Source organism: Thunnus albacares, chromosome 6, assembly GCF_914725855.1.
Source record: "Thunnus albacares chromosome 6, fThuAlb1.1, whole genome shotgun sequence".
Classification (NCBI taxonomy): Eukaryota; Metazoa; Chordata; class Actinopteri; order Scombriformes; family Scombridae; genus Thunnus; species Thunnus albacares.
Genome location: NC_058111.1, coordinates 2,073,452 through 2,087,423, shown reverse-complemented (window position 1 = coordinate 2,087,423; position 13,972 = coordinate 2,073,452). Strand labels below are relative to the sequence as shown.

Genomic DNA, 13,972 nt, shown 5'->3' with positions numbered 1-13,972 from the left:
TGCTCAAAGAAACCATGACGACGACTTCTTAAGATAAATGACATTTATTAATAGCTAAACGTCTTCAGGATACACTCATAAGAAAGCAATTAAAAATTTAAACAATTTGAAATAGTGGCTGAAAGTGTGTGACTCGAGGCTAACGTATAGCAACGGGGAATGCTACGGAAAGCTAACGTACTTCTCTAAAGAAATTATCTTCTTATTTTAACATTATTCAACATCGACCCTTGATCACAAAAATCCATTTTCTGCCTACTGGATTGAAGATTTATAGCTGCAGAGATGTCGGCCGGTCTGGTGTTGTGTTGGTTGAGCTGGAGTTCGCTGCAGTGTCGAGTCACCACGCTGTGGATGAGTCTTGTTTTAGACTGAGCCGTTAAAGAGTTTTTGTTGACGGCTGAGCTACCAGGCGACGGCGTGAAGAAGTGAGTCTCCGGGTTTAAGCGCCTGGCGGAGGGTTGTTTGTCCGTGTGACCGCCTCGCTTTGACAGCGGACAACCAGGGTCCAGTTGGGGGCCGCGCTGCCATCAGTAAGCTGGTATCTGGTTGAAGTGTCGCTGGCTTCTTCAGAGCAACGTGCCATTTTGAGTTTGAGGATTCAGGCTTTTTCTGGCTTCTTGTGATCTTAGTTTAACGCTGAACAAAGTTCAATCTGACTACACTCAATGTTCATTCAGGATCGGGTAAGATTTCATGTGGCGTAACTTCAAAAGTAAAATACTGTGCATGAAAACAAATACAACAAAAACAAACTGAACTTGTGTTAATAAAAAATTAAAATATGCATATACTTGGTCTGTCTGACGTGGCTATCTGGCCGAGCTGACTTCACAACACTTACTCTCATCTCCCGCATGAGAAAACAATGCAGTGAACTTTTCTTTGCTTTTAGCTAGAATGAGAATTCAAATTAGCCTGATGTGGTTTGAAAGTTACTGTGTTAAGCTAACTAGCAGACTTGGCTACATCATCCAAATCTGTATTAATCACTGAGTGGATAAGTAGCTCAAAAGTGTAGCATAGCAATGCTAATGCTAACCGTTTCATGTAAGTGAATGAAAGATACTAAAACACTTAGCTTCGTAGTCTGGGAGGTATAGTTCAATAAAAACAGATATGTGTGGTCTACTCTAGTCTGCTAGTTAGCCGATTAGTCAAGATAACTAGTAGACCACTGGGGTAATTGATAATAAGCTCAAAGGTTTTGAATAGAAAAGCTAAAGCTAACCGTTTCATGTAAGTGAATGGAAGATGCTAAAACGATTAGCATCATACTCCAGGAGGTATAGTTCAATAAAAACACAGATTTGGGTGGTTCAACCTGTTTTGCTAGTTAGTGGATTAGTCAAGCTTTCTAACCAAGTAGGGTCCATTTGATAGATTTGGTATTTTATTTAATATCAGCAAAACGTTTTAGTGAATGAATAGAAAATAAAACGGAACTTGAGCTGAAAGTGAGCTGTCAATAAAAAATTAAAATATGCATATACTTGGTCTGTCTGTGCTGGATGGGATATGTATAGCCTGATTCTACTGAGTCTCTCCCAGGTGGCCCTGATTGGATGATTGAGGGGAGGGCCTATGAAGAGGGTTGGTCTCTCTCTTTTCCAGCAGCAGTTTGGTTCTTGTGTTAGTTCTGTTATGTTTTAGTTTTGCCTTTGTTAGTTTCTTGGTTTGGTTGGTGAGTCCGGTAGTCCTCTTTTCGTGGCTTTATTTCTGTCAGGTTTAGTTGTTATGTGGATTTAGGGTTAGAGGGGAGAGCTCAGATCCTACAGCCCTTTGTGGGCTGGTCTGGGTGTCTCCTCTTCTTTTTGGACGGCTCACTGGCTTTTGTTGTTTGATTGTTGTTTTTCATTACTAAAGTTGCTTAATCATTGTGAAATCCTGACTCTTAATTATGTTGTGGGCGAGGGTCGTAACATGGTCGAAAAAGGAAAGAAAAGAGACGTCTGAATAGGAGGAATGTCTTGTTTGTACTTGTTTGGACAAGAAACGCAGAGTTTTGGGTTCTTTTACACATTTTGTGCCAAAACTTTGATAAATACTTATTTTCTTTGTTTGGGACTCTAAAGATGCGGCTGATACTCTGACCTGCAATTTGGAAACTAGCGCCCTAGTTTTTAAGTTTATGCACATAATCACACTTCAGAGTCACTATCTCTGAATACTCTGAATATTGCAAACTATTCAGAAAAACAGTTCAGCTTCCTATCAACATTGTCAGTGGCAGTATACTGTCAAACCATTCACCTGGAAGTTTTCTTTAAGGACTTTCTGGTGTGCAAAACGGAGTGGATGTTAAAATGAGTTTGACGTTGCGGTACAGAGATTAATAAACAGATTTATCGAGTTATTGTCTCTCACCCTCCTCCTGCAGCTTAGCTGCACGAGTGTCGAAGCCTCTGGCGTTCCTCACGGAGCAATTGTACTCTCTGTTCAAATCTTCAGACTGGAAGTCCTTGATCACCAGCTCGCTCACCTCAATCCGGTCCCCATAGTCATAACTCACATGCCTGCAACCAGATACACAAACAACCATTTATTAAAAAGGTCAAACATAGACCGACTGAATAAATCCTGTATGTTTGACCCTGAATTTCCCCTGCAGAGACGTGCTGAGCTCTGTTTGATTTAAAGATGTTGTGGTGTATTTTCATTAAATGTCATTGGTGTGCTTAAAGACAATATTAAGCTATGCAGATTGATTTTATAAGTTTATAAGCAATAAGGGCTAGTGTGATACAATTTGTATTGGTGTAGTTATAATCTCATGAACCATATTTAATCACACTGTACGTATAGAGGCACGGTAGAAGAATCATAATCATACACTGGAGAAATTTGAGTGTGTTTGTATTACATGTCACTTTGCTTGGGTCTGCTAAAGTCTTCACCTTTCAAAAAATACTCTCTGGAGGAGATCAAGAAATAAGGGTGTAAAATGACTAGAAAACAACTTGGCAATAATGGTGTAAAATGATTCCCAATACTTATATATAAAAATTGGATATAATCAGGTAGAATTGAATATGCCAGTACATATCCTCAAACACCTCAAAACCTGTTTTGAAGAGTTTTGACCAACAACGAGTGACGGAGATAAAAGTAACATAATAATTGGTCAAAAATCAGGGAGGGTGGATGATAAGGTGTGACCTAAGCCGACCCAAGGGCATAAAAACAATGCCCCAAAGAAAAAACCTTCGGAGCAATTTGGTTCTTTGTAAAAGTGCTACTTGCTCCCCTTTTTTGCCGGCAATAAAAGAACACTTTGCTGCTTGGACCTCTGACTCCCTTTTTATTTTCAAGAGAGAGTTTTTTGCTCTGGTACCTTTTTCTGCTACAATTTGATACAAAAATGTATCCTGCCTGACAATCATACAGTTCACTGAGATGTTTGGGATTCAGTCATTTGCTCGAAGGCACTTCAGCAGCAGAAAGTTAAAGTCAAAAAGTCAGAGGTTCAATTTATTCATCCATTAAAACATGGAAATGACAGGAAATAAATACCCACAAAATGAAAACAAGTCAGAGGAAAACATTCATCTGCCAAGAAACAGATCTCATTTCTAACAGTTTTCTGTTTGTCTGATGTTTCCTCTGAAGACAAACAGTATTAACACTATTGATCAGAGCCTTGTTTTCCTATAACAGTCAATTAAAAGTTCAGAGTGTTTCTTCGAACTGAAGAGCGAGTGCGTGCAAGCTATTCACCTGTCTGTAAAAATACATCACAGAGTGTAAATGTTGTGAACAACACAAAATAAAATGTTTTATACTTATATATTATTATATATATTTCAGTATGAAAACAAAGCTTCATGTGCAGTAAACAGTGTACAATCTATAATTCACGTTCCTGGGTGGAAGCCAGTTTAAGAAAGTAAACTTTGATTGATCCGCTGCAGATTCACAATAAAATGAACCAATGAAGCCTCGTATAAGTTTCATGAACGTGCATCATTCTGTCATCATTGCTGTGTTAAACCTGCTGTATGTGAGCATGAGACAAACAACAAAAACACACCATAAAAGTTTTCATCATCACACATTTTACATCAAACATCACTTCATAAAGAACGAAGCTGTTAAATAAAGTAGAGACTTAAAAATGAACAAAAACAATGAAAACTTCAATAAAACGTGTAGTTCTTGGTTCCTCCTGCTAATGTGTTTAGTCACTCGTTCATCTACATCATTTCCTCATGGAGCCTCTTTCAGTTCTGATGCTTTTGGGAAACATCTCTTAAAGCTCCTGGAAAGGCAAATCCATAATGTGCATATAGTAAACACCTAAAAAGTATGAGAACAGCCTTTGACATAGTTTATGTAATTCTTTAGAAAGTTTCTCTCCCTTCTCTTGTTACTGGGTTACAGTTAGGCGGGGCTAAACTAGGGAATTTATTACGTAATAAATACCTGCCCAATCATATTTAAGAGAAAGATGATTGACGTGGCTATCTGGCCGAGCTGACTTCACAACACTTACTCTCATCTCCCGCATGAGAAAACAATGCAGTGCACTTTTCTTTGCTTTTAGCTAGAATGAGAATTCAAATTAGCCTGATGTGGTTTGAAAGTTACTGTGTTAAGCTAACTAGCAGACTTGGGTACATCATCCAAATCTGTATTAATCACTGAGTGGATAAGTAGCTCAAAAGTGTAGCATAGCAATGCTAATGCTAACCGTTTCATGTAAGTGAATGAAAGATGCTAAAACACTTAGCTTCGTAGTCTGGGAGGTGCAGTTCAATAAAAACAGATATGTGTGGTCTACTCTAGTCTGCTAGTTAGCCGATTAGTCAAGATAACTAGTAGACCACTGGGGTAATTGATAATAAGCTCAAAAGTTTTGAATAGAAAAGCTAAAGCTAACCGTTTGATGTAAGTGAATGGAAGATGCTAAAACGATTAGCATCATACTCCAGGAGGTATAGTTCAATAAAAACACAGATTTGGCTGGTTTAACCTGTTTTGCTAGTTAGTGGATTAGTCAAGCTTTCTAACCAAGTAGGGTCCATTTGATAGATTTGGTATTTTATTTTATATCAGCAAAACATTTTAGTGAATGAATAGAAAATAAAACGGAACTTGAGCTGAAAGTGAGCTGTCAATCAAACGTGATCTGGACACGCCCACACAGTCCTGAGAAATGGTTTGAGCAGCCAAATGAGCTGTTTTTGAACTCAGTTTTCTAATAGTTGTGAATGTTTATTTTCATTCAGATTCTTGTGGATGCTTAATGAGACACTCAACTTTGATATCATATATGCATTTTTATGATTTCAAGCCACATTTCCAAAGGCTTTAAGATTAAGAGGGTTTGTAAAAATGGATTTTATGATCATCTTGGCCTTAAGATGTTTTTGGGAAATGCAAAGCGCTCCGGGCTCCGGGTGCCATTCAGCTCATACTTGCAGCCTTGTAGTCAGTCAGGTGGAGGTGGGATCACGATCCACCGCAAACGAACCGAGACCACTTCCTCTTAAAGAGACACGATGCTGAAACTTTCTGTCCATACTGTCAGATTAACTTGTATCTTCTGTATCTAAACTACATCACCGTAATGTTTCAAACTGGAAACAAACAAACATGTTTTCTTTTCACCTGCTGGTATTGGAGAATCGACTGTCACCCAGTTGATCCACCGTCTTCCCATCGACCGTCCACCAGATGTCCCACGGTGAGACCAGGTGGGGGAACATCCCTCGGCACACCAGACGCGCCTCCATGTCTGAGGGAGAAAATAATAATAAAATCATGTGAGGTTTTTTTTGTCCTGCTCTTCTCCTGGTACAGAAACGATACGTTTAACAGCTATTTTTTTATCTTCCTTAAAAAAAAAAGTGTTCATATTTAAGTCTTAAATCAAGTTTATTGAACTTGTCTCCGTTAAAAATAAGAATAAACGCATCAAACAGTGAACGGGAGTGAAACATTAATCAGACTGGATGCAGGCTGGCGGCTGTAATCCTGCTGTTCACTGACTCTCCAGTAGCATCATACAGCTTGTATGTGCATATATGTATCAGCGTCCGTTCACGCTGTCAACAGCTTGTTCTGTTTTATGGGACGAGCTCCTGCGGACGCCGCCGCTCATTCTGTTCGCACGATTAACTTTCTGAATGTTGAATCTGGTCCGAGCCGCTCACAGGAAAAAACAAGTTTCAAACAAACAGAAGTTGTTGTTGGTGGAGGAGAAGCTGCATCTCCATCACAGCAGCTTCCTGTCCACAGACAGACAGACAGGCAGACAGACAGACAGGCAGACAGACAGGCAGACAGACAGGCAGACAGACAGGCAGACAGACAGACAGGCAGACAGACAGACAGACAGGCAGACAGACAGACAGACAGGCAGGCAGACAGACAGGCAGACAAGCAGGCAGACAGACAGGCAGACAGACAGGCAGACAGACAGGCAGACAGGCAGGCAGACAGGCAGGCAGACAGGCAGACAGGCAGACAGACAGGCAGGCAGACAGACAGGCAGACAGACAGGCAGACAGGCAGACAGCGTCCTCTAACACAGCACACAGTCAGTGAAGACTCACTCTGTTTGACAGTGTAGATCTGGTCTCTAGTCGGGTTGAGGATGCTCGGCTGTTTGGGTAGAGATGATGGCTCTGACAGAATGAAACAGTGATATTATTAAACTGGATATAACAGTAATATTATTGTTGGTGTTGTCAGTGACGTTGTTGTCTCACGGACGGCGGTGACGTTGATGCTCCTGGTGAAGTTGAGTGTTTGGCCTCTTCGCTGGTAGCTGACTGTGCAGAAGTATAAACCCTGGTAAGAAACGTACATGATATGAACGTGCAGCTTGTCTCCTTTCTGCTGCCGATCGCTGCCCCAGAACGGCGCCTTATTACAGTGCTGAAACACAAACACACATCACACATTACACACACACAGAGGTTTCTCATCAAAGCTTTATTATCATGTGACAGTAAACTGAATATCTTTGGGTTTTAGGCTGCTGATTGGACAAAACAAGCTATTTGAAGACATCTCCTTGGACCCTTTTCATTTTATTCTGATATTTTACAAACCAAACAATTATCAAATTTAAGGGACAGGTGTCTTAAAACAACAGTCAGGTGCCTTGATAGAAACAGAAAGATGTTTTCCTCACTGTAATCATTCACAGAACAAACTGATCAGTGAACTGTTTACTGCTTTAGAACCAGTTTAGTCTATTTATTCAGTTTGACATATGTATTAGAGGATTACAGGATACTGATACGCTTATTAAAATGAAGTGAATCCTACATGAAGGACGGCAGCAAAAGCTGCTTTCACCACAATTCATTCATGAGCCAAGTAAGGTTTAGTTAGACCAAGAACCCGTTGATACTTTGAACGCACATCTATACTGATTCTCACACATCAGCATCTACTGTGAAGCTTCCTGCTGGTTTTCATTTATATTTAGAAGGACAGTAGTTTTATTTCTTTTGTTGTTGGATTATAAACGCCATGAGGAATTTGTTTGTTTGAAGTACAGGGTTAGGGTTATGGTTAGGGTTATGGGTTAGGGTCTGAACGACTTCCTGGTATTCTGCAAATGAACAAACTAAAACTAAACTAAGACACTAAAAACTCCACAAATGTTAAGAACATTTTGACTCTCTTCCTGTTAGAATCTTTACATGTTTCTGATCTGTTTTAAGTGTTAATAGCTGCGAAAGAACCAAAAAATCCTGTAAGATATCTACTTGATTTGACTCATTTGGACGCTGAAGTTTCATATTAGCTTCAGATAAACTTTTAAATACATTTTGTCCTCCATCACTTCCATTGTAAGGTCATTATGAAGGGATCTTCTAATGGTCAGTATGAAGAGGAGGAATGATTACAGCAAGAAAAACAGGTTTCACTGTTCGTTGTAATTTAATCAAAAAAAGAAAAAATAGTAACTGACAATTAATTGATACTGAAAGTAAACGTTACCTTTTCTGTAAAATGGTACCAGGTGACATTTGGCTTGCTTTCGGGCATCTTGGCGGCTTCCTGCAGGTCTGGACAGTCAAGTATCCCCCCTTCCTGTATCGGGATGTTCATCTGACTGGCTGCCACTGCGGCAACAGGTGGCTTACAGTTGGCGCCCTGCAACACCTCGTCAGGCCGAAGCACCTTCAGACGCATGGCGATCTTACTGCAGGATGACTTGTTACTGCGAGACAAAGAGAGACCAGCGAAAACAGTGAAAACTGCAGCAAAGCACTCTGGGACTTGTAGTCAACTTCTCTCTAGAGTATCATGGACACAGTTTGTAATGTTTATGGATGATTCAACCAGAAGAACAGAATAACAGAAAGATCACAATGAAGAGAAAAAGCCTTCAAAAGAAACTCTCCTACAGCGTGTTGGAAAACAGGAGGAAACAGCACATTATGAAAGAGAGCAGAGGAAATTTTAAAAAAAATGAGATAAAAAGAAGAATCTAGGTCAACAAACCACAGACCAACAACAAGAACCCATTCGATGCCTTGTTGGGCTTTTATCTCTGAAATGTCCCAGTTTGTAAGATGGTATATAAAGTGTTTTGCTAAGTTTACCGTAAGTTAGAAATTTAAAAGATGTGCTCATTTCCTGTGTTAAAACAATGAAAAGTTTAGACACAGTTTGGTCCATATTGTGCTTGAAGGTATGAAGAGATTTGAGAAATGTGTGTAAGCAACTGTGAAAACTAAAGATTTTGAGGTCAGAGAACGTTTAAAACTTTATTCACCGAGAACACGAATACAAGGAATCTGTATCGGTGTCAGAACAGCAAAATGAAGACATAAGACGCAAAATAAGATCGAGAGAGATAAAGAAAGAGCTTAACTAAAGGTAGACAACAGGCCCTGATCATGTGACGCTGTTGTTTGTGTGTATGTGTTGTTGAGAGAGGAACCAGGAAGTGACATCTGACCACACAGGAACATCAAACTAGATCACACTGAAGCAGGCGGTTCAGATCCAGCTGCAGCATCGCTGTGGTCAGCAGTGTCGGTGGTACTAACCTCTATAAACAGACAACTGCATATGAATACACAATCTGTGAGCACGAGACGAGGTTTTGAGACCGGAAGCGTTCTGGTTTCCATTTCCGTTCAGCGTTTTTCTACATGAACATGCTTTGGTCGCATGGTGGTCGTAGACATCGTCTCTCAACTCCGACTTCATTCTCACATCTCAAGTTGCTAATCAGATTGTAAACGATGACCGGCGCACAGAAGAGGAAGTCTCGGCCCGGATATCCGTTATTGGAGGTTGCCCGCAGAGGCTAAACCATCGTCAGACGCTAGCTGATGGGTTGCAGTGGTAGTTAACAGTACTGCTGTACTGACGGTAAGCTGAAGTACATATGTACCAATATCCAGTTTTCATGCTACAATCATTGTGGCCAAAAATATCACAGTAAACAGTTTTATCATGATAAAAAATCAAACTTTCCTGAAATACTATGATACTGTAAAATTACTTAATAAACCATGATCACCTTGGATCAAACCGAACAGTGAATTGTATGTTGCAAAACCCTGAAAATTAACTGACTAAAACTAAACTAAAAACGCTAAAAACAGCACAAACAGAAGCAGGTTTAAAGTTTTAATACAGTTTCACCTTCTTTCTTGTAGAATCTCAAACTGTAACTGATCAGCTGGACTCATTTAACCGTAAACTAGCTGCAGTTCAGTAGGAGGACGAGGTGACGCTCCTGTAGCAACAGTAGACAGACTGGTCAGACTGGTTCTCTGGTCCTGCTGTGTCTCTGTTTGACTCATAGAAAGGTTTCTTCTAGTGGTTTATCAAACTGCTAATACAGACAAACGAGCTGCTCTGTGTTCTTCTGTCTACTGTGTAGTAAACTGTGTAGCAGCCAGTAACACCAGTCTCTGTTTTATATCGCTGTAAAGTGATTATTTTGGAGTTTAATCGGATGAAACAAGACGTCAGCTTGGACTTTTGTTGATTCTACTCTTTTATACGTTTTTCTCTACTTTCTGACTTTCGGGAGAAAATGATCAATCAGCTGAGAGAACAACCGGCAGATTAATTGATAGTGAAAATCATTAGCTGGCGTTGAAGTGGGACTTTGCTGATACAACTCAGACTGTCGGTGAAACTGTTGTGAAACCAGTTGTTCTCATCGACAACTCAAAAGAAAAGTGAAAACACGCTTGTGCACATGCAGCCAGATCAACAGCGGTTAAGATTAATACAACTAATTTGATAAAAACACTGTGTCTGCATATTTCAGTCTTCAGTTATGAGTCTACAGAGCAGTGATGAGACTGAACCTGCAGACCTGCAGACCTTCACTCAGGAAATGAACTGATCTTGTTTGCGGAGAGTCAAATGCAGGTTTGGAGCGTCGCCAGCTGACTGCTCATATCTGAACTCCCAAATCTCCATTTGTCTAATCCTCAGAGCAGCAGCAGCAGATCTTTAAGACGCTCTCAGAGACACTTTAGCTGATTAATTGTCAAGCAGCCAAGACGGAGGATCGAACCTGAGAGCAGCAACTGATTTTATCTGAAGAATCTTCACGTCTGATCTCTGAGCTGCAGGATGGACTGTGAGTGTGATCAATGAGTGTGATCGGTGTAAACTTTAACATCAGGATCCTCTTTTTTTTAAAGCACTTCTTTATCACAAGTGAACAAGAATCTGTCTGATTCTCTTGGACGACACTGCTGATCCTGGTCTCCTCTGATGGGAAACTCTGGAGTTTAAAAGTCTAAACTTGTCTAAAATTACTTTGTTTTGTCTACATTAGACACCTAAAACTATAATTTTTCATAGATTAATGAACACTTACACATAGAAACTGTTGTAGTTTGCTTATTTGAAAACCTACTTTGACACACACTGTTGAATTTATAATGTTACAGCAGTTAACTGAGCCTTCATAGTTTGAATTCTTGCTTGTTTTAGGGCTGCTGTTAGGGGAAAAAAGAGGAGATTCTGAGAATAAAGTTAAAATATTTTAAGAAAAAGGTTGTAATTTCAAGAGTAAAGTCAAGAGTGAACCTTCCTCATTCAGACCGACACACTGAACCAGTTTGGGTCAGACGGTTCGAAGGCTTCCCAGTGAGAAACCAGCAGCTGTGAGCTTTTCTCTCAGCATCACATGGAAATACTCAAGTAAAGTACAAGTACCTCAATACGGTACTCAAGTACAGTGCTTGAGTAAACGTACTCAGTTACTTTCCACCACTGTGGATCAAACATTCCCAAATTGGTAAATAAGGAGGAACTGGAGGTGACGGAGCCTGTATACTGGTCAGAGGAAAGTGACATCACACAAACATGTCTTTTGCACATAGACTGTATAAAAATATGGACGTAGTTACCGTGACGTCACCCGTTGGTTTCTGAAGAGCGGTTTTGAGGCTCAAAGCGAGCCGCTCTGGCCGTCGCCATCTTGGCAGTGCGTGACGCTGCCTAACTCCCAGCCAATCAAAAATGGGCAAAGAGGCGGGCCGAACGGCTGAAACAAGCCACCTAGCGGCTGGCGGACCTGTCACTCAAAGCAGCCATGTCCTTCATTATGCAGAACTTTACGACTTAATAAAACCGTGTAGTAGATATTGTAGGAACTTTATTCTCATAATATAATGACTTTTTTTCTGAAAAAATATTTCAACTTTATTATCAAAATCTTTGATTTTTTTAATACTCATAGTTGTCATATCTGCTAGATTAATATAAATCTACAATCTGTTTTGTCATCATGTCACAAACAAACCTACACTGGTGCGTTAACCAGAATGGTTTAGTTATGGAGCCTTAAAAGGAAAGGTTCACTCTTCCAAGTCTGAAAACAATGAGTCAGATGAAAGACAACACACACACACCACCTGTTTGTCTCTTGTGTTGCAGGGAATAAATTCCCCCCCAGATCCGATTCCAAAGAAAGAAGTAAATTCCTGCACAGACATATCACCTCCCCACCGATTTAATAAAAAGAGTTTCAGTCAGAAGGACATGACTCACTGCTCAAAGCTTTAGTAGTATTGTATGTTTGACGGTTCAGGGAATCTTGAATGAACAAGCTGCTCTATGTGATCATAGGCAAACCTCCAACACAGCTGTGGACTATCATGCAATTATGTGTTTAAGTCCTGTGGTGAGGGTTATGGGGTGATATATATGTGTGTGTGCGTAATTGACTGATGTGTCACTTCTCTACAGATTAACCAAGTGGTTTTCTTCCAAAGTTCCTGTTTTTAAGTGAAATTTCCCCCTTTGTGTTAATATCTGACCACTGAAGAGAAGCAAGGAGAGAAGGGATCTATTGATGCTCAGTATGAAGAGGATGAACACAACACATGAACAAAACATGACATTAAATATTAATGCAACTAGTTAAATATGAACATAATTCACAGGAGGTGAATTTCCAGTGAATAAAAGTTGATAAAACAGTCGATGTAGAAGACTGTCTGGGACTGTCTGTGAGCCCTGCGTCTTACCGTAGCATACAGATGTACTGTCCGGTGTCGGCGGCGGTGGCCGGCTGCAGCCACAGTCTGTCTCTGTCTTTGCTGATCCGCGAGCTGCAGAGAGGATCACCAACATAAATCAGATACGATTCAATTACAACGACATTAGAACAAACTCTAATGATGCTAATCGAGCCGCTCGTCTCCAAAACCTAATACATCCAGTCTGGAGGGGAAATCGTTAGCGTGCACTTCATCAGTCTGATGACCCCCCAAACCCCGCCTCCACCCCCCCCCCCCCCCCGTCCCCTGTCAATCATTAGAGGTTCAACATTAACATCTCCTCGTCTACAGCTGAGTATAAATCACTAAATTATCCAGTAAGATGGAAAACATCTGTCCCACAATGCACCACTCTCACAGCACTAAGAGTCTACAGTCATATAAATCATAAATATCCCCCTTATTTATCATTTATAACCAATATATACAGTTAATAAATGGTTTATTACACTAGATAATGTAGTTATAAGCAGATATAAGTGTTTATTAATGTTCAGTATTTGTCATGACGACATATTTTATATTATTACAGCAGCAAACACAGGCGTTATTGATTAATACATTAACACATAAACACATATCTGCTGACAGCTACATTTTCATGAGTTATAAACTATTTATTAACTCTTTATATTCTGATAATTCAAAATAAAAACGGAGACTTAAAGTAAAGTGTAACCACAAATATATTACAATATTTTCAGCATCTTTAATCTTTTATCACTCGTGGTTTTAGTTTCGTTTTCTTTTCTTTTACCTTCTTCCTGTGGGCATCATTATATTTTCTTTTAACGCTTTAATTTAAATATGTATTGATTATTCATGTGTGTTTTTGTTGTGTTTTGTTTATAAATGTGTAGACAATGTTCTTAAAAAGTGCTACATAAATAAAGGTATTATTTATTATTTAATAAATCAAACCAAAAGCTAAATGTAAATTCAGCATGCTAACATGCTAACAATGCTAACATTGCCTGATATCACTCAGTACTCCCTGTTCAATAATTTACTCAATAGTGAGAAGTAATAATTCTCACTAATCATCAATATTTTGTGTTGTCACTGTCAGCTGTAGAACTTTAATCAGTGGAAATAATTTACACGCTCAGATTCAGTAACTATTCATACATGATGGAGGTTAAATATGGTGAACTATAGACTAGAGGTCTACATGGGTCCACTTGGATCTGAGGAACCGAGACCTGGCCCGGGACCTGAGTCGGACATGTCCGACAGCTGAGTGGTCACAATCGCCGAGTGTTTGGAGATGAGAGCAGAACATAAAATGTGAAGTAAAGAGAAAATTCTCTGTGTTCTTTGTTTTCATGAGGAACAAGTTAAAGGAAAAAAGAGAAGAAGGAGGTGAAACCAGCTGACAGATCAACTGTTTAATCCTGTTATATTCAAATAGTCGACAAATATGAGAAAAAAGTTCTGACATGCTGTTAAGTGAACTTTGGATA

General features: G+C 39.7%; 1 protein-coding gene across 1 annotated transcript in view; it reads right to left on the bottom strand.

Moving 5' to 3' along the window:
• LOC122983709 (interleukin-1 receptor accessory protein-like) overlaps positions 1–13,972 on the bottom strand; it is a 36,003-nt gene that overhangs the window by 7,132 nt on the left and 14,899 nt on the right. Inside the window, exons 4-9 of the mRNA XM_044353723.1 lie at positions 12,477–12,560; positions 7,960–8,182; positions 6,714–6,882; positions 6,558–6,629; positions 5,611–5,737; positions 2,368–2,516 (exon numbers count right to left, since the gene is read on the bottom strand). Coding sequence (XP_044209658.1) covers positions 2,368–2,516; positions 5,611–5,737; positions 6,558–6,629; positions 6,714–6,882; positions 7,960–8,182; positions 12,477–12,560 — 824 coding nt within the window. The remainder of the gene's footprint in view (positions 1–2,367; positions 2,517–5,610; positions 5,738–6,557; positions 6,630–6,713; positions 6,883–7,959; positions 8,183–12,476; positions 12,561–13,972) is intronic.